The following is a 21,657-nucleotide window of genomic DNA, read 5'->3' as shown; positions in this document are numbered from 1 at the left end:
CTCCTGTTCATTAATATTGGTGACTGTACAGCTGGCACTGACCTTCAATCACCGTTCCCTTCCCTCCCCTCATCCCTCCACCCCTCAGAGCCACCTCTCTTCTCCTAACCTCTCCTCATCCTCTCAGACCCGTCCTGTTTTATGTTAGCGTCTCCCTTCTCTTCATTAGTCTCTTCCCCTGGCTTTCTCCTCCTGCATCCCCTCTTCCTGCTCCTGGCAGAATCTTCAGTGGCATGGTCTTCACTCCCAGACTATGAGTCATCCTCCAAAAATTCACCTGTCTTGGTCTTTCCCTGTGAAGGAGCCTCCCTCCACCCTCTATCTCTCCTAAAGACCAATCTCAGTTCTCCGGGATAATTTTGTCTACAGCTTGTGTGACGTGACCCCCATAAGTTTGAAACAAGAGAGAATGAGATAAGGACAAAGGGAAGATCCCAAAAGCTCTTGGAGTTTAAGGCAAGGAATTTTGGGTTACCTAGTGCAGGGCCCCTGATTTTATAGATGAAACGCCTGAGACTCAGAGAAGGAGGGAAAACAAAAGCAAACCTTCCCCAAACCTCAGAAAATAAATAGCTGAGTTGTATCATGCAGTTTGGGTATATTTCTTCTCCTTCTTTGTAAAATGTAAGACCTGGGTTCAAATCCAATGCTCTTAACATTACAAGTTCAATTAAATTGCCAAATAAAGATTTTTTAAGCTTTTTTTTCTATGGGCAAGGCACTACATTTGGGTCCAAGGATTCAAAAAATGAAAATTATATAGACTCCTTATCTTCTTGTGAGCCTCCAGGCTAACAAAGGGAAGGGAGGAATAAGACAGAGATACACATAAATATCCCTCAAGGTAGAAGGAGAAACCAAAGGAGAGATTCAAAGTGAGCTACAGAATTTGGAGGAGGGCACAATCACTTCAGGAGGAATGTAGAGAAGGAGGCTGCTGAGGAGGACCTTGAAGCCGTATAGGTGAGTGAGGAAGGCAGTATGTTTCAGGCATGGTGGATGGATGGCCTTGGGAGAAGTAGAAAGGGTAGGACAAGATTTGAGGAATGGCAAGGCATCTAGTTTGGCCAGAATATGTTGGACCTGAAGCAGGATAGTATGAAATCAGTCTGGAGACTCAGTTTGGAACCAGCTCAAGTAAGACCTTGAATGTCTGACCAAGGAGTTTTCCTTGGACTGTTGGGAAGCAGTGATGAATTTTCAGATAGTGGAGTGGTAGGGCCTCAGTTTACTCATCTCTAAACTGAGAGGGTAACTAGGTGGCACAGTGCACAGAGAGATGGGCCCGAAGTCAGAAAGACATTTTTTTTTTTCCGAGTTCAAATCCAGCCTCACACATATTAACTATGTGACCCTGGGCAAGTCACTTAATGCTGTTTGCTTCAGAGTCTGCATTTGTTAAGTGAGCTGGAGAAGGAAAGTACAAAGCATTCCAGTATCTTTGCCAATAAAAGCTCAAATGGGGTCCCAAAGAGTTGGACACAACTGAAATGACTGAAAAACAAAATGGGTCACACCCATTCATTCATTCCATTGACTTCTGTTAAGTACTTGCTGTGTGCAGAACCCTGCAGGAGGTGCTGCATCAGTAGATGCCATAGGTCCCTGCCCTTGAGAGTGTTTATCATTTACTTAGGGAAACAAAATGTAAAAGTAGGAAGTGATTTGTATGATAGGTTATTACATATTATGATACCTAAGAAATGAGGGAATAAGCCAAGCGATGGATCAGAATCTGGCACATTTAATCAGGGAAGGAAGGAAGAAAAGCATTTATATAGCACCTACTGTGCACCAGCAACATTACCTCGCTTGATCCGAACAACAGCCCTGGGAAGTAGGTTCTTTTAGCATCCCCATTTTTTAGTTGATGGAAACTGAGGCAGACAAAGGTTGTTAAGTGACTAGCTTATGTGTGTGAGGCCAGATTATCAGTCTGCTCATTTGTAAAATGGAACCCCTGACAGACCACTCATAATCAGGATTAAAGCCCTGGGTATTTGGCCAAGATGCCTAATTTTATAGTATGTAAAATTTATGGTATGTCTGAGGCCAGATTTGAACTCTGGTCTTCCTGATTCTGGGCTAGAGCTCTATCCACTGTGTTACCAAGCTGCTTTAGAGTAAGAAGTGAGTCTTGATTCTAGTATTTAAGGAATGGTGGACCCAAATGGAGAGAGAAGAGAGTTCCAGGCAGGAGAAACAGAAGGAATCCTGAGGGATAGGGATGGAGAGAACAAGCTGTGTGGGCTGGAGTTGAGGGATGGAGAAGCGAAGGATATAGATTTTGACTGGACTGGGGGAGAGGAAGTGTGTTGAGAGTAACAGGAGATGAGTTGGGAGAAATTGGGAGCCTCTGTTTACTGTTTGAAAATTCTCAGCCTAAAGTTTGGGGAATGGACAGCTCGTAGGTAATTCTTGTACCTTCAAATACATGATCTCCAAAGAGGAAACAAACAGGAAAGGGCCACATTATTGAAAAAAGTCATTCGAGAGCGATTCTTCTGGCAGCTGTGAAAGAGGAGCTGGCCCAGCTGGCCCGCTGGCCACTGGCAATGGTCTCACTGGGAGGTCACCGTGCTCGGTGCCAGGGTGGTGGCTAAAGGAAGGAAAAGACAAATTGAGGGGTGGACAAGTGAGTTAACCGAGGTCTGACCTCTCTGCCCCATTCATGCTGTTGAAGGAACAAATAAGGCTTCATCATGACCTCTTCTATAACAACTCCTATTTCCATTGCACTTTAAGATTAAGTTCTTTCCTTTAGCTATCCTCCTGAAGTCAGTAGGGCAGATACTATCAATAATAAATCCAGTTTTATAGTTGAGAAAACCAAGGCTGAGAGCACCCAAGTGACTTGCCTAGAGTTAGCTATCCAGTAAGCCTCAAAACTGATATGAACCCGGATCTCATTAAGTCCTACCTGAGTCTGGCTCCTTTTCTACTAGACTACTATAGGGACTTGAAGGAGGTAAACTGGAGTTGTCTGTGAGCCTGCATTTTAATGGAGAAGAATTGGCTTCCATCTTTGCTGGGGAAAAAACTAAGCAAGAGAGAAGGGAACATGGTGAGGAACTTGAGGGCAGACTAGAAGCAGAACTAAGGATAGAGAAACTAGGCAGCCTCTTTAGGGTGCAACACATGGGGGCAGTGAAATAAGTCACACACTTTATAATCTCTTTTTTTTCCTTTGTTTTTTAAGTAATACTTTATTTTCCCCTACTACATGTAAAACCAACTTTTTAAACCATATATCTTAAAAAAAGTTTTAAGTACCAAATTCTCTCCCTTCTTCTGTCCTTCTCTCTCTTCCTGCTCTCCCCACTCCCTGAGATGGCAGGAAATCTGATATGAATTTTACGTCTGTAACCATGTAAAATATTTTTCCATATTAGTCGTTTTGTGGAAGAGATTTCAAATAAAAAAAAGAAGAAAGAAAGTGAAACATAGTATGTTTCAGTCTGCATTCAGACTTTCTGGAAGGGCAGGTGGCATTTTTCATCATGAGTCTCATTTATTTTTAATGCCAAGGAAGTCTGCCCTATATGTTTTAGGTATTTCCTGATAATGGAGAAGCAATTATTAGCTCCTTGAGGGTAGGTGCTATCTTTTCCTTTTTCCTTTTTCCTTTTTTTCCCTTTACCCAGTGCTTAGCAGACTCTCTGGCATATAGTAGGAACTTATTGATCAAAGGCTAACAACCTCTTAAGTTATATAGCTTTGGCTGGAGTACTCCAATGTTCCTTCCCAGTTCTGGGGGAGACTGCCCTTGGGAGTCGGAGACATGAGAACTGCCGACTCAAAGAGGCTGGGACACTCCCAGGCTTGGGAGAAATACTCTACTCTGGTATTAGAAAAAGGTCTAAAAGAAAACAAAATGCTATAGGAGGTCTACTCAGAGATGGGTTGGGGAACTGGGGAAAAGTTGTTGTTAAGCTGGATTGGGGGAGTATGTGAGAGGAGATGAAGTAGGGGCAGGAGGGAGACAGAGGATGAGAATATATCAGAGAGGTTTATGGAGACGGGATTTTTGAGATGAGTTTTGAATGAACAAGTAGGAATTCAGCAAGGGAAGAACATTAATGAGGAGGTGACCTTTCTTCTCCCAGAATCTAGGCAGTAAATCTCTCCCTCCAAGAATCCTCCCCTTTTTCTTTAGTACGGTGAAGGGAAGCAGACATTAAAAGTAGAATTATTATAATTTTTCTAAATTTTGAACCTCTTTTCTTGAACCTTTCCCCTCACCACCCCTAACATTTTCCTGACTGACCAAACTGTTTGGTCTTACATCAGATAGAGTGTCCCTTGGGAGCCTAACATCCATATTCTTGCTCCTGATATTTAATGCTTCCCCAAGAATCTGGGTCCCCTTGAATATAATAAGCCATTTTTTTTACCTCCCAAACCTTATGTGAGCCTTTCCCACCTCCACAAGCCCTTTACAACTTCCAACTTCCTTTCCGTTCTCTAAGGAGCTTCTTTCCATACACATCCTACTGAATTCAAACTCACTCAGACACAGAGACACACATGCATACCAACACCCTGTCCTGTGTACTTGCTGAACTCTCAGCAATTTCCATGAAACACTTTATCTTGGAAGAGCATTTTGTATTTGTTTATAAGTTTTTGTAAAGTTTAGCACTCTGAAGTGTCTGTGCTCACTCTCAACTCAAAGGTAATTGTTACTGGAAGCATTTGGGAGAAATCCTTGGAGTCATCAGTAAGTTATGAAAACCTGAAAGAAAAAAAAAAGCTACAGTTTCCCACTTCAAACAAAAGGTTGGAACTCTCTACTTAATCTCAAAAAAAAAAAGAAGGAAAAAAAAACTCAAAACAAAAAAACAGACCGACCTTGAGATTTCCAACTTGGCTGAGAATTGGTCCATAACGAGAAGTATGTTCTGGCTAAGTCTGGAGAAGCTCTTGGAAACCCAAGCAATATTAATATGTCCTTCCAGCCTGGGATTTGTGCTTTTTTCGCCTTGCAATGATCTCTGTCAGGGCTGTGCAGAGGCCCGTAATGGGCTGACAAGGACTTCTGGAAAAAAAGGATTTAAGGCCCTTTCTGCCAAATGCTGAAGGGATAGGGGCAGAGTGGGCCTGTCAGATGAAAAGTTGGGGTTCTTCCTTTCTATAGCCCCCCTTGTTTCCTTGCCAGACGCCATATGGCATCTCTATTCGATCCTGAAAACTTTATTGCCATCTGCGTGCCAGGCACTGTACTAAATGTTGAGGATACAAAAAGGGTAAAAAGACCATCCCTAACCTCAAGGAGCTTATAATCTAATGGATAGATTCCTACAGTTAGAATGCAGCCAAAAGCAGCACCACAGACCTGGGAGTGATCATACAAGTCATACGGTGATGGCCTTGGGGGAAAACCTGCTTGGTTTTACGGGGTCTTGACCTCTCCTCTATTGTTGCAACAACTCCTGTCTGATCCCTCTTAACTGCCTTTTTCTAGCCCCACCAGAGGAGCTGGCCAGGTGGCATATTTGGAGTCTTTGGGCACAATGTGTTCAAAACAATTGAGACTTGGTAGAACTAAGATGTAGGGAGAAGAAGATGAGGAGACTGAGGAAATGGGGTAACAGAGAAACAGGGTAGGGCACAGAGAAAGGAAGTGGGAAGGACTCGGCAAGGTTGTCAGAGGAGCAGATCAAAGGGAGGATTCCAGGGGGAGGGAACAGGCCAGGCAGATGGACCCCAGTTACATGTGGGCATTGAGGAACCAGCATGGGAGTGGAAGTAGGGAGAGCTTGGCCAGGTCCTTTTCCAACTCAGGGCTGGTACCCAGGGACAAAGGTCAACAATGGTGATACTAATAGCTGGCATTTATATAGTGCCTACTATGTGCCAGGCACTGTACTGAGCTCTTTATAAATATCTCATTTGATCCTCAGCAATGCTGGAAGGTAGTAAGATTATTACCCCCACCCCCATTTTGTAAATGGGGAAACTGAGGCAAATAGAGGTTAAATGACTTGCCTAGGGTCATACAACTAGTAAATTTTAATTCAGGTCCTCCTAACTCTAGTCCCAGCATTCTAGCCATTTATATAGCATTCGAAGGTTTACAGAACTTTACACAATTATCTTATTTGATCTTTGCTTCGATAAATCCTTAGGGAGGGTCAATGATTAGCCTGAATAGAACAGAGAAAAGTTGTAGGAAATAGGAAAATGGACAAACTACTCAATAGGTATTCTTAGAATCCTTTAATATGTGCCATATCCCACATCATGCTAGACGATAAATTCTACTAGAGCAGGACAGCATCTTCCATTATCCTTATGTCATATCACGTTCGTGCACATAGCTGGAATTTGACAAAGGGCAAGTGAATCAATGAATGTGCTAGGTTTGGGGGATACAAAGAAGTATCCTAAGGCTGCCTTCACAGAGTTTACAGTTGATTAAGGAAATACAGTGTATGTATGTGTATTATTTTAAAAAACTGAATAAAATATGCCAGTAAATGAGAAGCAATGATTGGTAGAAGACACACTACACTGGCTTGCCCTTACCATCTTCTACCTTGAAACCAATACTTAGAAGCCATTTTAAGGCAGAGGGTAAAGGTTTAAAAAAAATAAAACCAAAGGAATTTCAGGAGGGAAAGCCTGGGAGGAGGATGGAAGACAATGGGTCAGGAAAGGCTTCTCTTGGAGGAGGAGATGGTACCTGAACTACACTTTGAAGGAAACTAGGGATTTTATGAGACAGAAGTGCTAGGGGGAAGAGTTTTCCAGACAGGGGTGGCCATTTGTGCAAAGAAGACAAGAGGCAGAATGTCTTTATGGACCAGTTTGATTGAGAGAAAGTTAAGGAGAGCCAGGTTGGGAAGGGCCTAAAATTCTAGGTTCAGGAGTTTGTATTTTATCCTAGAGGCAATAGAGAGTCTTTGAAGGTGTTTTTTTTGGGGGAGGGATGAAATAAGATCAAATCTGTGGTTTAAATTATGAATATTAATTTGGCCTCTATGTGGTAGATGAATTAGATGGGGGTTAGGGGTATCCATTAGGAGACTGTTGCAATAGTCCAAATGAGGGGTGGGAAGGGTTTGAATTGGGCTAGAGGCTTGTGAGTAGAGAGAGGCCAGAAACAAGTGATGTGGAAGTGGGATTGTTAAAAAGACTTGGCGACTGACTTGAAAGACATAACATCTCCTTGGATGTGAGGGCTAAGGTGGAAGGAAAAGTAAAGGATGATTCTACAGATGTGAACCTTTGAAAGATGTTGTTACCATTAACAAAAAATAGGCAGGTTTGGAGGTTGGATGAGTTTTGGGGGAAGTAGAAAGAGTTTTGAACATGTTGAGTTTGGGATGCCTAGGGATCAACTAGGTGGAGGTATGCAATAAGTAATTGATATGACCTGGGTCCAGAGTTCAGGAGAGAGTTTGTGACTGTATAAGTTTGAGTTATCTGAAGAGAGGTGATAATCGAACCCCTAGTGGCTTGATGAACTCACCAGTAAATAAAGAGTAGAGAGGAAAGAGAAGAGAGCCTTTGGGGAACCCACATTTAGCTGTTGAAATCATGAGGGGTGATCAGACTGGGAGGATGAGAACCAAGAAATTGGAAGCCGAGGTCAGAGATCGTGCCCAGCTATAACCAGTGATGGACAATATCAAAAGCTATAGTTAGATTTCAGGAGAATGAAAACTGAGAAAAGGCAGTTGAATCTACTAGTTAATAAATGTGCTTTGGACCTTGGAAAGAACCTTTCAATTAAGTAGTGGGAAGAGAAGCCAGACTTGAGGGAATTGAGGAGTGAGTGGGAGATGGACAATGGATGCAATTTGAGAGTTTAGATTGCTTTTTCTAGGAGTTTGTCTATGAAAGAAGAAGAGATATAGCATTAGGGCCTGAGGAGTTTGATAGGTCAAATGAAGATATTACAGGAATTCAGAGGTAGGAGTCATCATCATGAACTGGAGTAATTGGAAAATTCTTTCTAGAAGGATGACATTTGAACTTTGTCTTGAAAAGTGGGTAGTTTTACCTATAGGGAAAAAAAGGAGAGCTTTCTGGATTGGGAAGGGACATGTAGGAGGGTTGGTGGGAATGCCTAGACTGGTTGAGAGGTCTGGGAGGAGCCCAGTCTGGCTGCAGCAAAGAGTTCATGGTATGGGATAAATTCACAGGACCAGAGGGGCTCTTTTTTCACTCTCTTTATTTCTTTTTTTTTTTTCCCCCTTCTTTTTAGCCTGATGGCACCAGCAAAGAGTGTGTCTTCATTGAGAAGGTCCTGGAGAATAACTACACAGCATTGATGTCTGCCAAGTACACAGGCTGGTATGTGGGCTTCACCAAGAAGGGGCGACCAAGGAAGGGCCCCAAGACCCGAGAGAATCAGCAGGATGTTCACTTTATGAAGCGCTACCCCAAGGGCCAGGCTGATTTGCAGAAGCCCTTCAAGTATACAACGGTGACCAAGCGGACAAGGCGAATCCGGCCCACGCACCCTGGCTAGAGCAGCCACCCCGCTACCCCCACCAGGATGGTGCAACCATAAACCACACACAGACACACACCAACACAGACACACACACAAAAAAAACTGCATCAGAGAAATATTTTTACATTAAAATAAGGAAGAAGTTCTATTTTTGTACATTGTGTTTAAAAGAAAAAAAAACTGAACCCAAACGCTAGGGGAAGCGATAAGGATTTATTGTTGACTTGAAACCACCCACAACAAAAGACTCTTACCTAATTTAAGTGGACTGGGTGCTCATTTCTCTTTCGGAACAGACAACTTTAAGCTGGTCCCCAGAGAACTTTATTAAAGGAACCAACAAGCAAGGGAAACCAAAGTCCTTTTTTTCCCAAAGTTACTGGGAAAAAAAACACACACACCCCCAAACCCACCCCCCAAAAAAACAACTCCACAAAACCACCCTTCTTCTCTCCCCATCCTTGTCCCACCCTTCCATCAAACAAAAATCTCTGGTTTGCAGTCATTTATTTATTGTCTGCTGCAAGCTGTACAGAGACAAGATGGCGACACCGCGCGGGGATGGCGTGTCCTTGGAGTTCTCAGCGCATCGACCTTCTGACGACAGACGGCTCCGTCCTAGCTCCGTGACCCTGCATCGCTCTCAGTTCTGGAGAATGCTGCTAATTACATTCAGTGACTCAAATGATCTAGTACACCAATGATAAGGGAATATTTTAAAACCAGCTATATTATATATATATTATATATATATAAGCTATTTATTTCACCTCTCTGTATATTGCAGTTCCATGAACCAAGTATTACTGCCTCAACAATTAAAAACAAACAAATTATCTAAAACGACATGGTGCTTGTGGCTGTGGGAATCTTGGGTTGGCCAATCTTTTCTCATTCTGTGACCTGTGCAGCACTTGGTTTAGTTTACTTGTCATGCTGTTTTGATCTTTTCTTTGACCCCAGGCATGATGTGGGTGTCAGACTGGGAACTGGGTATCTCTCAACTTACCAAGATCCTGGATCTTAGAAGGGAGCTGGGAGGGAGGAGATGGTGGGGTGAGGGGAGTGTGTGTGTGTGTGTGTGTGTGTGTGTGTGTGTGTGTGTGTGTGTGAGTGTGAGAGAGAGAGAGAGATAAGGATTCATTTCTCACAAAGTCTCCTGACATCCCATCTTCCCTCCTCTGTCCATACACCCATTTTACCCCCAGCCATGGTACCAAGACTGGAATAAGTTAGGGAAACAGATAAAGTCCTGAATAGATGGAGTTCTGAACTCCTTGGATGGAAGTGGAAAAATTAGAATCCTGGCCATTCACTTTGGTTTTCTGGGTCTCCATTTCTTCATCTGTAAAGCAAGGGAATTTGGATCCATGGGGTTCCTTCTAGCTCTGAATTCTGGTTTCTTGGCTTGTAATGAGCTTCACTTGAATCTCCTAATGGCAGTTGGGCATCTGCACCCTGACTGAGGGGAAGCATGTTAGGATGGTAGGAAAGAGGACAGAGATGCTATTCTGGATTTTCTTTCCCCCCCCAACTTTTAAGTATATCACAAAGAGGATTGGAAAGCCAAATGACTGCTCTGGATATGTTGACTGTGCCCTGCAGAAGTAGGAGGACATCTAACAGAGATTCCCCTCTTCTCCCTTACATCAGACCTTAATCTGTTTCTATGAGATTGCTTAGCACAGTGCTGGGTTCATTGCTTGTTGACTGACTGACTTTCACAAGACAGCCCTTGGGATATTTGAAGACAACAATCTTGTCCCGCTTCCCTCCCACCCCATCCCAAGTCCTCTTTTCCAGGCTAAATAATTCCCAATTCCTTCCACTGATGCCCAAAGGCAATTTCTAACTCCTCTCTATCCCATAGTAGTCCTCCTCTAGAAAAGAGGAAGCTCATTCTAGCCTGAATTTTATATGTATATTTGGTGGTGGCAGTAGTGGTGGGGCAGATATTGATTATAATTAGCGGTCTTCTCCAGTTTGTGTCATCCATGAATCTGATAAGCAGGCTATCTATGCCTTCATCCCAGTCATTGATTAAAATGTTGATTGGGGCAGGGCCAAGGACAGATGTCCAGGACATTCCAGGCGAGATCTCACTCCTGGTTGCCATCGACAAGGCAGTGTGATGCAGCAGAGCATATGTGCACTGCTTCTGGAGACAAGGGGCCTTGGTTCAAATAGGACTTCTAGTGCTTACCTGGATCACCTTAGGGCAATCCATTTTAACCTCCCTGGAGATTACTCCCAAGTCCTTCCACCTCTAAATCTGGGATCCTGATTTGTTTCCATTTGAATCCTTAATATTCTTTGTGTCTGCCCATTTAATCAGTTCCAATTATACCTACTTGAATTAGCTCACACTCCAGGCTAGAGGTTTTTTCCATGCTTATTCATATGAGTGGAATAAAACCCTGATTATCAAATCATACAATCCACTTCTTGGGAAATGTGGCTAAAATGATTTCAGAACCACAACAGGCCTGGAATCTATAAGCAGATAAAAATGTACAGAACATTTTAGATTCTGTCCTCCAAGGACCTGGTACTACAACATCCTTTTACATACAGCTGCCAGAAAATCCAAATGCCAGACCATAGAACTCCTCCCTTCCTTCTACTCAGAGACCTCCAGTTTTTTCTTCATTGTCTAGAGTCAAATATAAACTCCTTATCCTGGCATTTGAAGGCTTGGACAGTCTGGCTGTAACCTATCTTTTCTGTCTTATTTCATATACTGACCTCATCTACTCTCCCTCAGAAGGTTGGTTCATATGGAAAAGCAGACAATCAGGTGAGGCAGAAACTATAGCCAATAATACTTTTCATTTCAAACACTGTACAAAACAAATGATGTGGCTGCTCTTTTAACTCATCTAGTAAAGCATATCCTGCCTACAGCCAAAAAGGCTGTTAATGACATTAGGAACGATGGTATAAAGGGATGATGAGTCAAATGATATGCAGCTGAACTTTTTAGATTTTAAAGCAAGTCTTACTTTTCACACATCAGGTATACCCAAACTCAGAAATTGCAGGCATCTTTGAGTCTTGTTTCTCCAACCCACTTCCTTCACCAATCAGTTGTCAAAGCTCTTAAATCCATCCCCTCTTTAAACCTACTGTCCTCACTAACTCAATTCCTCATTATGTCTCACATGAACTATTCTAACAGCCTCCTAACCTGTTTTCCTATCCTCTGATCTCTTCCCTTTCCAGGCCAGTCCCTACATATCTAGTGGACTCATCTTCCTTGTGTAGGGTTCTAAAACTCATGCCACTTTCAGAACTCCCTGGTGGCACTAGGATAAAATATAAACTTAGCTTAGAAATTGAGACCCTCCACAGCCTGGCCCCAGTCTTCCTTATTAAGCTTATTACACACTCCTTTTCTAAATACACTTTCTATTCCAGACTGTTGCCTGATGTTCTTCTGCTTCCCTGCAAATGGTCCCCTCTGCCCACAAGGCCCTCTTTGCCTTTCCTTGCATTGAGACCTATCTTTTTCTTGAAGGTCTATCTCCAATGCCACTTTGTCTATGAAGCCCCTCCTCATCCACTACCCATACTAAATATCCTTCTAAAAGTGATCTTTTCCTCTTCAAAATTTCTTAGGGAATTTTGTCATGTGTTCTTGTGGCATCCTGTGTAGGGATGAATGAGATAGATGGTATACAGGAAGGTAAGGGAATGGATGGGAGTATAGGAAGGCAGCTCAAACAGGCTCATTCACTGAAGGCTGGAGACAGAGGATACTGAGGAAATAGGCTGGGTTCTTCAGGCAGGGAAGATATCTCTGAGATACAAAAGGAGTTGGGTCAGTCAGAAATATTTTAAATCTGGCTGGAGGGCTTCTCTTGTTAATTTCTAAAATCCCTTGAGGGAGGAGTCAAAGGGCTCCTCCCTGCCAGTGAAACTGATGGCTGCAGGAAGTCTTGGGTAGATACTTCCTGCCAAGATGGATGCCTGCAGTTCTCTCAAGAAATAAAGGAAAATAATTCCTTCCCTCTTCAGCCCTTGCCTTAATCTTCAATACAATGATTCATCAGAGGCTTTGGGTAGGTAACAAAGGGGATTTATTAATGTCAGGGATAATCAGAAGGAGAGAGGGGTTTAGGGTTTTGTAACAGCAGCTAGAGAGAAAGCTGATGGTGGGGGAAGGGTCACAGGAGGGGGTTAGACTAAGAGAGGCCTGCTCTCTCAGTCAATAAGGTTTGACTGTCTTTTGAAATAAAGTATTTATCAAATCACTAAATTAGGGGTGGCTTATTTTAGGATGCCCTACTTGCCTACAGAAACTAGACCCATGATGTCCAACCACCAAACCCACCCTTCCTCCCAGGGTCCAAAGGGAAATTCAGAGAAAATAGCAGGGATGTAATATGGAGAGATCAGGGAGAGGACCAGAGAAATCAGATAGGTCCAAATGTCCCAAAACACAAAAACACAGGCCAAGGCAGAGCCAAAAGCAAAGCCAACAGGCAAAGCCAAAGCCAGAAGGCAAAAGCCTGTCAGTTCGAACTTCAGCACTATTTATAGCCTCAGGCTCCAACTGCTTTTCTGAAAATTCTAAAACCCTAACTGCCAGGGCTACTTAAATTGAATTTGCAAGAGCCAAAGGCATTATACATAGAGTACAGAATCTACATAGAATAGATATTTACTATATTTGCTGAACTGAATCAGCAAATTCGGTATGTTGATATAGCTATAAAAGGGGGCAACTCTACAAACACTTCCCCTATAACAGGCTATTCTGAACCACAGAAGGTCTAGAGCTGGAAGAGACATTGAAGATCATTTAGTCTAACCAACTCCACTCCACAGATGAGGAAACTAAGATCCAGTGTGGTTGGTACTCTTCTAAAGCTACATAGGTTGCAAATATCAACCAAAATGCAACCTTAGGTCCTTATAGTTCATATCTGTCCCTCTCACCCATCAAACCATTTTTCCTACTCACTATTATAATTCTATTCAATGAGGGTTTTGAAAACCAAGAATGAATGAATAAAACATTAAGCATTTACTATGTACTAAACACCCTGCTAAGTGCTGGAGATAAATAGGAAAATGAGAAGTCCCTTCCCTCAAGAAGCTCACACTCTGATGAGGGAGACAACACCTATAGGAGGTTTCTACTGCAAGTCAAAAGGAAACGTCCATAAAATACAAACTACAAACCTACTCCTTAGGGGGCAGCAATAAAACGGATGACATGTCATTTCCACTAATAAAATCCTGTCAGGTTCTGCTGAACCATTTGACAGAGCCAAGGACTTGGGCAACAAGAGCCTTCTTTTCTGGCTCTTCAGTAGCTGTGACTACAGCCCCTGCTGGAAGGGTAGCTTCCTAGTAGAAAGGCACTTGGGTCAGTTCCTTTTCTGTATCATCTCAAATCTGTGTCAACTTGTACCCTCTGTATATTAACAACCCACCCACAAACAGCTATGACTTAAGATGTTTGCACTATGGTTTGCCTCAGAGCTTCCCCAAACTCTTTCTAGACCACATGGAAAGGTCTTTGGCTCTTTGAGGAATAGTATAAAGTGCTTTGGGTTTGAAGCTGGAAAACCCAGTATGAATCCTGCTTTATATATACATACGCACACACATACATATACATATATGTATTCATATTTACTGTATATACAAAATGCATCTGTAAATACGTAATATATACATACATGTGTGTATGTATATGCTCTAATATGTGTATAATAGAGATTTCTATAGATAGGCAAATAGATAATCGTTAGAGTAAATATCTGTTTACTTATTGGTGTAGGAAACCCCTAAATATGGGAACTCTTCTCAGGTGCAAGAGCAATCTAAGTCTGGAATTGACAGTCTTAGAGAATTGCTTGGAGTCCTGAGGGGTGGTTATTTTGCTCTAGGTCACAAAAACAGTATAAAATGGAGGCAATATTTGATCCCAGACCTAACTCCAAGACTAAGAACTATCATGCAAACTCCATGAAATACTAACTATAATAGCTACTGACAAATTATGTATTTTCTTAAAGTTTGCAAATGTACTTTATATACCTTATCTCATTTGGGCCTCACAAATACTTGGTGAGAAAGGCATTATAGATTATAATACCCATTTTACAGGTGAGAAAACTGATTCTTAGAGGAGTCATGTAGCTCTTGGGGTGAGAGGATTTGAATGACCATCTTCCTGACACCAAGCCTAGCACCCTATCAATATGTTAGGCTACCTATAAGACATTGGAAAAGGTTCTTCTTCTTCTTCTTCTTCTTCTTCTTCTTCTTCTTCTTCTTCTTCTTTTTCCTCTTCCTCTTCCTCTTCCTCCTCCTCCTCCTCCTCCTCTTCCTCCTCTCCTCCTCCTCCTCTTCCTCTGGATCACAGATTCTTCAGTTACACCTTGAAGGAATTGTCTCGATATTCTCTAAGGATCCATTCATGCCTAGAGATCTATATGATGGTACATCTAAGGTATGCCCTTGGGCAGAATCCTGCTTCCTCCTCCTTCTCTACTCCTTGGCTTACCTCATCCTCTTACCCAATTAGCCTTTACATGGGGATTAGACCCTTGATGCTCTGAGGAAAAGCATTTCCTAGTTTCCCTATTTCCTGGGAAAACCCATCAATTTCAGGAAAATTCAGAGTTGGGTGAGGTGGGGTGGAGTTCACTTACGGTGTTGCTTTTTTGGCCCCCAAATGAAGGCGCTACCAGTTTGGAAAATGTGGTTCCATGATTTTGTTTACTAGTAGACCTTCCTGGAAATTTCCTGAGCTATGGGAAATATTTATTATTATTATTATTATTATTATTTTTTGTTTAAACCCTTAACTTCTGTGTATTAGTTCCTTGGTGGAAGAGTGGTAAGGGTAGGCAATGGGGGTCAAGTGACTTGCCCAAGGTCACACAGCTGGGAAGTGTCTGAGGCCAAATTTGAACCTAGGACCTCCTGTCTCTAGGCCTGGCTCTCAATCCACTGAGCTACCCAGCTGCCCCCTATGGGAAATATTTTAATTATATCCAGTTGCATATTTCTGGTGGGAATATTTCCCAGTTGCAAATGATGTTCCATTAGTAATATAAACATAAGGAAAGCGACCTTCCTCAGTCTGCTCTTGTGGACTAGCTCTCCCTCATGGTAGTGAAAAGCGTGAACTTGGCTCTTGATGTGTTTCTGCCCCCTCAGTGATATTCAGACGTTCGGAATAGCCCCGCGGAATGATTCTCTCTTGGGGAACCGAGTCTCAGGCTTCAACCACTTTCGAGTTTACTACATCCCCTGGGCTCCCACTGCCCTCACACCGGCCCTCAGAACTGGGCTAACTTCGGGCCAACCTGGATTATTTTTTTTTGCACCCTGGACTAAGATTCTTTCCATGGTCCCTCCCACCCTACATTAGACAGAGGGAAGCGGGAGTGTCAGGGATGGCCACAGCAGGACTCACAACTCGGGAGCTCTGTGACACTGCCAGGTCCTCAGCGTCAGTATTCTACCTGCCCAGTCCAAGCTTCCCCTAGGGCTAGGGAAAACAAGGATGTCTTAAACTAGAGAAAGTCACAGCTGAAGGCTGACAGGAAGACAGAAGAACAGATTGCATCCACTAACTGTGAGTCTGAAAGGAGACCCAGCAAATGGAGGGGGAAGAAGATGAGAATGGAGAGTGAGGCGAATGGAAGGAATGGCCTGGGAAGAAGGGGAGGGAATAAGATGAGGGGAAAGGGTGGGTCTAGAAAAGGATGAAAATGGGGGGGGGGGTGCGGAGAGTGGGTGCCTAGCCCCCTTGCCCTGGGGACTCGGTTTCATCACCTGGGTGTAATGGGGGCAGATGTCGGCACCAGACAGTTACCTAGCAACCGTCCGATGAGACGCTAACCACTGAGGACAGAGCTGCTGAGGAAGGCGGGCAGCTTGAGATACCCGTTCACCGCCCCTTCTTCACTCCCGCAGGGGTGTGATCGAGTCTCTCCAGCCGCGGGTTCAGACAAGTCTTTGTAGGCGAGTCTTTGCATGTGTATATGTCCTTGAGAATACCCTCTACCTTCCTCCCTCCAGCCCTCCCCCCCCCCCCTTCTCCCACCTTCCACGGAAAGAAAGTTTGGCTTAGTAGCTACAGAGTAATCTGGGTAAATCGAAGTGCCGAGACAAACCAGCCTTCCAACTCCGACCCCCCACTCCCTACCCGCATCTCCGCCAAATCCCACTACACATGGCTAGGAATTGTGTGAATGCTGCTATGCAAGACATCACCACTGTAGATGTTACTAAGTTGGTTTTCTAACCTCAAGTGCTGGGATCAGAGATTCTGGGTTGAATAGCCATATCTGCTATTTGCCACGTGCGACTGGGAAAATCACTTCCAGTCTCTGGGCCACAGTTCCTTCATTTGTAAAATTTCTAGGATCCCTTTTACCTTTAATCCTATGCTAAACTCCCCACTCTCCAACCTAACCGAGAGAAGGGTCATGGCAGATAAGCATTTCACCAGCACCTCTAACCCTTCAGGCTGTGAATTGTTACAGATCCCCCCAATACTAATTGAAGTCTTGAGTTTTGGGGGCGGATTCTGCCAAAAGGCTTCTTTTGCCTTGACAGACTGGCTCAACGGCAAGAGAAGTTTGCAACTTCCTTCCCTTTATTAGCGGCTCCCCTCCTTTGTCCAGGCAGTGAGAGGACGCATTTTCAACATTTCTCTAAGCCTGCTGCACTAGAGCATCTTTCCGGATCTCCAACCTGAGTTCCTCTAGGCTAGGGACTTGGTCAGGGAAGTTGGTCAGCTTGGAGCAGGAGGTGTCGGGTTTCCCGGCCGCCTCTGTGGAAACGGATGGTCCCTAGCGCAGACCCCAGCAGTGGGAGACGCCTTGCGTGGGTCAGCCGGCTGGAGCGAGCCGCGGGACAGAGCGGCCGCGGAAGGAAGGGGTAGCAGGGGCCCATAAAGCACCAGGCAGTGGTCGTTAAAACGAGGGTCATTACACAATTAGCACAGCGGTGGTAACTGGCCCAGCGTGAATCCTCATAAACCGGACCCGCGCTTCCCTCGGCCAGAGCAGAGTTGGGGTCCTAACGAGGCCTCCGGCCGCCCGGAATCCCGGGCGCAAAAAACGCGCGGAGACTTGAAAGCTGCCATAAAACCGGGGGTACCAAGGCACCAAAGCCGCGGGGAAGCGGGCGCTTTCAAAGAAACAATAGTAAATTAGGTGCTAAAGATATAAAAGCCGGTTCCCTAACTATTTAATTAGGTAGCGTGTCTGTTACAAACATTAGGCTGGGAGTTTGGAAACAGATGGCCCCGGCCTCTCGGCCCCGCGCTTGCCCGCCCTCCCTGGGGATGGCGGGTATCGGGGCCTGGGATTGCTGTTCGGCCAGGAGTTCCGCTGGGGGAAATGAAGTGGGAACCGCAGGTAGCGCCAGGAATCATGCCCCACCCGCAAAATGCCACCCCCTCCCCTTTTCCTGGGCCTGTAATTAAAGTAGAATTCCATCCACTTGTTTGAGCTGACCCCATGGGCTTAATTAGCACTTGCTAGAATTTCCCCCTAGCTTCTCCGCTTGGAGAATAGAAGTTTAAATAAGGTTTTAATTCTCCCTCCCACTGGTCTGACCACGACTGTGGCTGTGGGACAGTCACCACCCCCGAGGCAGACCCGAGCCACTCTCTCTCACACACTCTCTCACACACTCACAAACTCCTTCACATGAAAGCATCGTAGATACTGAAGTTGGATGCGTCCCAGGGAGTTATTCGCTTCCTGGCTCATCTCCTGGCTTACCTGTTTGGCCTCGGGCAAGCCATTTTTAGCCTTTCTGGGACTCTGTATCCTCACTTATAACCCGGGGGAGAGGGGAAAGGGGATTAGATGACCCTTAAAATCCCTTTAGGCTCTAAATCTTTGATTCTATGACCTAGCCCAACTGAGGCACACTCTATAAGACGTGCTCAGACCTGCTTAAGTCAAATGAATATATGCAAATATAATAATATACAGGCATTTTCATTATTCTTTTGTTTTTATATCCCTAGTACCTACTACAGTGGCTGGCATATTGAAGGTGCTTAATAGATGCTTGCTTATTGATATACCATATGAATTCATAGCCCTCTTTTATGCATATTTAGGTTTCTGTCAGAAGGTCATTTTCCTGAGTTCAAATCTGATCTCAAACACTTACTAGCTGTGCTACCTTGGGTAAGTCACTTAACCCTGTTTGCCTCAATTTTCTCAAATGTAAAATGAGCTGGGGAAGAAAATGGCAAACCACCCCAGTATCTGCCAAGACATGGCCAAATGGGGTCACAAAGAGCCTGATGTGACTGAAAAACAACTGAACAAAACAAAAATATATTGATTGATTGATATACCATATGAATTTATAGTGCAGTATTCATACCCTCCTTCATCCAGATTAAGTCTTACATTCTGCACTAATACTCATTCATATCCAATTGCTTAAAGAATCAATTAAGTGAGTCAAGAAAAGTTTTAACAGCCATGTACTTAGGCAGGCTGTAAATACTGATTCAAATCCTAAATTTGGAGCCTTCATTACTAGTAAACATATAGATTGTCTCTCACTTCTCTAGTTCATCCTATATCCTCTTACTAAAGTAATTTTCCTGATGCACAGATTTGATTGTGTGACTTCCCTACTCAAAGAACTCCAGTAGCTTTCTATTGCCTCTAAAACAAAATATAAACTCCTTTACTGAGTTTTTAAAAATGTAACTTATTTTACTTTTTTCAATTAAACATTTATTTTTCTTTCTCTTTCCTCCCATATTGAAAAACAACAACAATACTAACAAATATTCTTGATCAAACAAAATAAATTCCACCATGGCCATGAAATATATATCCCATTCTGTTTCTTGAGTTCATGAGAAGATACCTTCTCATGGTAGGTAACACAGTCCTTTATGGTTGATCATTTCATTGGTTAGACTTATGTCTTTCAAAGTTGGTTTTCCAATGTTTTTGTTGCATAAATTGTTCTGGGATTCTATTCAAAATGCTCTGCATCAGTTCATACAAATCTTCCTAGGTTTCTGTGAAACTATCCTTTGTGTCATTTCTAATGGCACAATAGTATTCCATTGCATTTATATGCTATAATTTGTTTAGCCAGTCCCCAATTGATGAACATTTACTTTCCAGTTCTTTGTCATTTTGAAAGCAGCTGCTGTAAATATTTTTGTGCGTATGGGCCTTCTTTTTTTTTTTCTTCAGTATTTCTGGGTCAAAGGATATTCAGAATTTAGTGACTTTTGGGGCATAATTCTAAATTGTCTCCAGAATCTCTGTACAAATTCACAACTCAACTAACAATGCATTAGTGTGACTTTTCCTGAAGCCTCTTCAACATTTGTCATTTTCTTTTTTTTTTCTTTTTGCCAATGTGTGAAGTAGAATCTCAAAGTTATTTTAATATGCATTTTTCTATTTTGGGTGATTTGAGTCCTTCTCCCTCCCTATCTTTAGCATGAAACCTCTCCTGACCCCTTCTTCCAGTTGTTCCTGCCCTTCCTCTCAAACTACCTTGCATTAAACAACTTTGCATTAAACAACTTTACATATATTTACTCACTGCACATTTATACTATATATTTTTTAAACCCTTGTACTTCGGTGTATTGTCTCAAAGGTGGAAGAGTGGTAAGGGTGGGCAATGGGGGTCAAGTGACTTGCCCAGGGTCACACAGCTGGGAAGTGGCTGAGGCCGGGTTTGAACCTAGGACCTCCTGTCTCTAGGCTTGACTCTCACTCCACTGAGCTACTCAGCTGCCCCTTATGCTATATTTTTTACTAATACTTGTCCTCTCTTGTCATTAGAATACAAATTCTTTGTGAATAGCATTTATGTAGCACCCACTAAGTGCAGGCTTAGAAGATAAAGTCGATAGGGTGCTAGGTCTGAAGTCAGGAAGACTCATCTTTCCAAGTTCAAGTCTGGCCTCAGACACTTCCTAACTGTGTGATGATGAGCAAGTCACTTAACTCCATTGTCTCAGTTCCTCATCTGTAAAATGAGTTAGAAAAGGAAATGACAAATTCTTCCAGGATCTTTGCTAAGAAAATCCTAAATAGGATCTTGAAGAGTAGGATGTAGCTGAGCAACAACAAATTAAGTGGATGCACTGACTAAACATTTTACAAATATTCTCTTATTTGATCCTCACAACAAGAAGAAATAGAAAGAGAATAAATGCAACTACTCTCCCCCAAAGTTGCAACAGATGTTCTGGAATTTCATAAACATAGTTAGGGGATTCTGTTAGTTCTTTAGCCTAGAACAACTGACACTGTCAGCTACTGGGAGAAATTCCAAATGTGGAGAAAAACAAACCCACCAGAGAGCCACACACCTGTGTGCTCAAAGGCAGAGCTTGCCTGACTTCCTCCATACAAATACATACTTCCCTCAGGTCTCGAAGACCTGAGACATTCTGAGGTGAGGGGATGCTGTTAGGGACAGTATTAAAAGAATGAAGTTTGGGCATGTCAGATATGCTGGGTAGACAGAAGTCTTCACAGACAAAGGAGAGGGGAAGATTAGGATATAGAATGGCATAGTTGAGAGAACATTAGATTTGTAGTAAGAGAATCTAGGTTTGAATCCTAGCTATGCTTTTTTTTTTTAGTTGTATGACCTCAGATGAGTTGGTAAACCTATCTTTTTCTTATCTATAAAATAAGTGATGTTTATTAGATAGTTTCTTTCATCCCTTTTTAGTCAAGGTCCCTGAAGATGTTGGAGAAAGGAAGGGAGAGGGAGGAAGGGAGGGAAGGAAGAAAGGGAGGAAGGAAGGAAAGAAGAAAGGATGGAAGGAAGGAAAGAAAGAAGAGAAAAGAAAAATATCCTTGAAGTAAATGTTAGGATTTTTATGCTGGTGACCAAAATTTTTTCCATGGAAGTGTAAAGATGGAAAAGGGTTCCCCCTTTTATACTCTTGGTTCCAACAGTCTTCAACTGACCTTGCTTTCTTGGGGTTCTGCTGCACCCCAGTAAAATTCTACCTTTACAGAAGCAAGGACATGTGAAAACATGATAAATAGTTTTTTTTTTGCTTTCCAAATGACAATATGGCATAGTAAAAAGTATATTTTGATCATGGGGAGCTTCACTTGAATCTTGATTCTGTTGCTTACTCTTTATAGAGTATCTGGAATGTTCAGGAAAGACTAGTACTTCTGGCTTGAGGGCTT

The 21,657-nt window shown here is 43.0% G+C and overlaps 1 protein-coding gene across 1 annotated transcript in view; it reads left to right on the top strand.

Moving 5' to 3' along the window:
• Positions 1-9,265, top strand: part of FGF18 (fibroblast growth factor 18) — a 29,941-nt gene extending 20,676 nt beyond the window's left edge. The window contains exon 3 of the mRNA XM_044659837.1: positions 8,213-9,265. Coding sequence (XP_044515772.1) covers positions 8,213-8,479 — 267 coding nt within the window. The 3' untranslated portion in view covers positions 8,480-9,265. The remainder of the gene's footprint in view (positions 1-8,212) is intronic.
• The last annotated feature ends 12,392 nt before the right edge of the window (positions 9,266-21,657 follow it).

This window comes from Gracilinanus agilis, chromosome 2 (assembly GCF_016433145.1).
Source record: "Gracilinanus agilis isolate LMUSP501 chromosome 2, AgileGrace, whole genome shotgun sequence".
Lineage (NCBI taxonomy): Eukaryota > Metazoa > Chordata > Mammalia > Didelphimorphia > Didelphidae > Gracilinanus > Gracilinanus agilis.
Note: the sequence above shows the minus strand (reverse complement) of the source record. Positions and strands in the feature narration are given on the sequence as shown.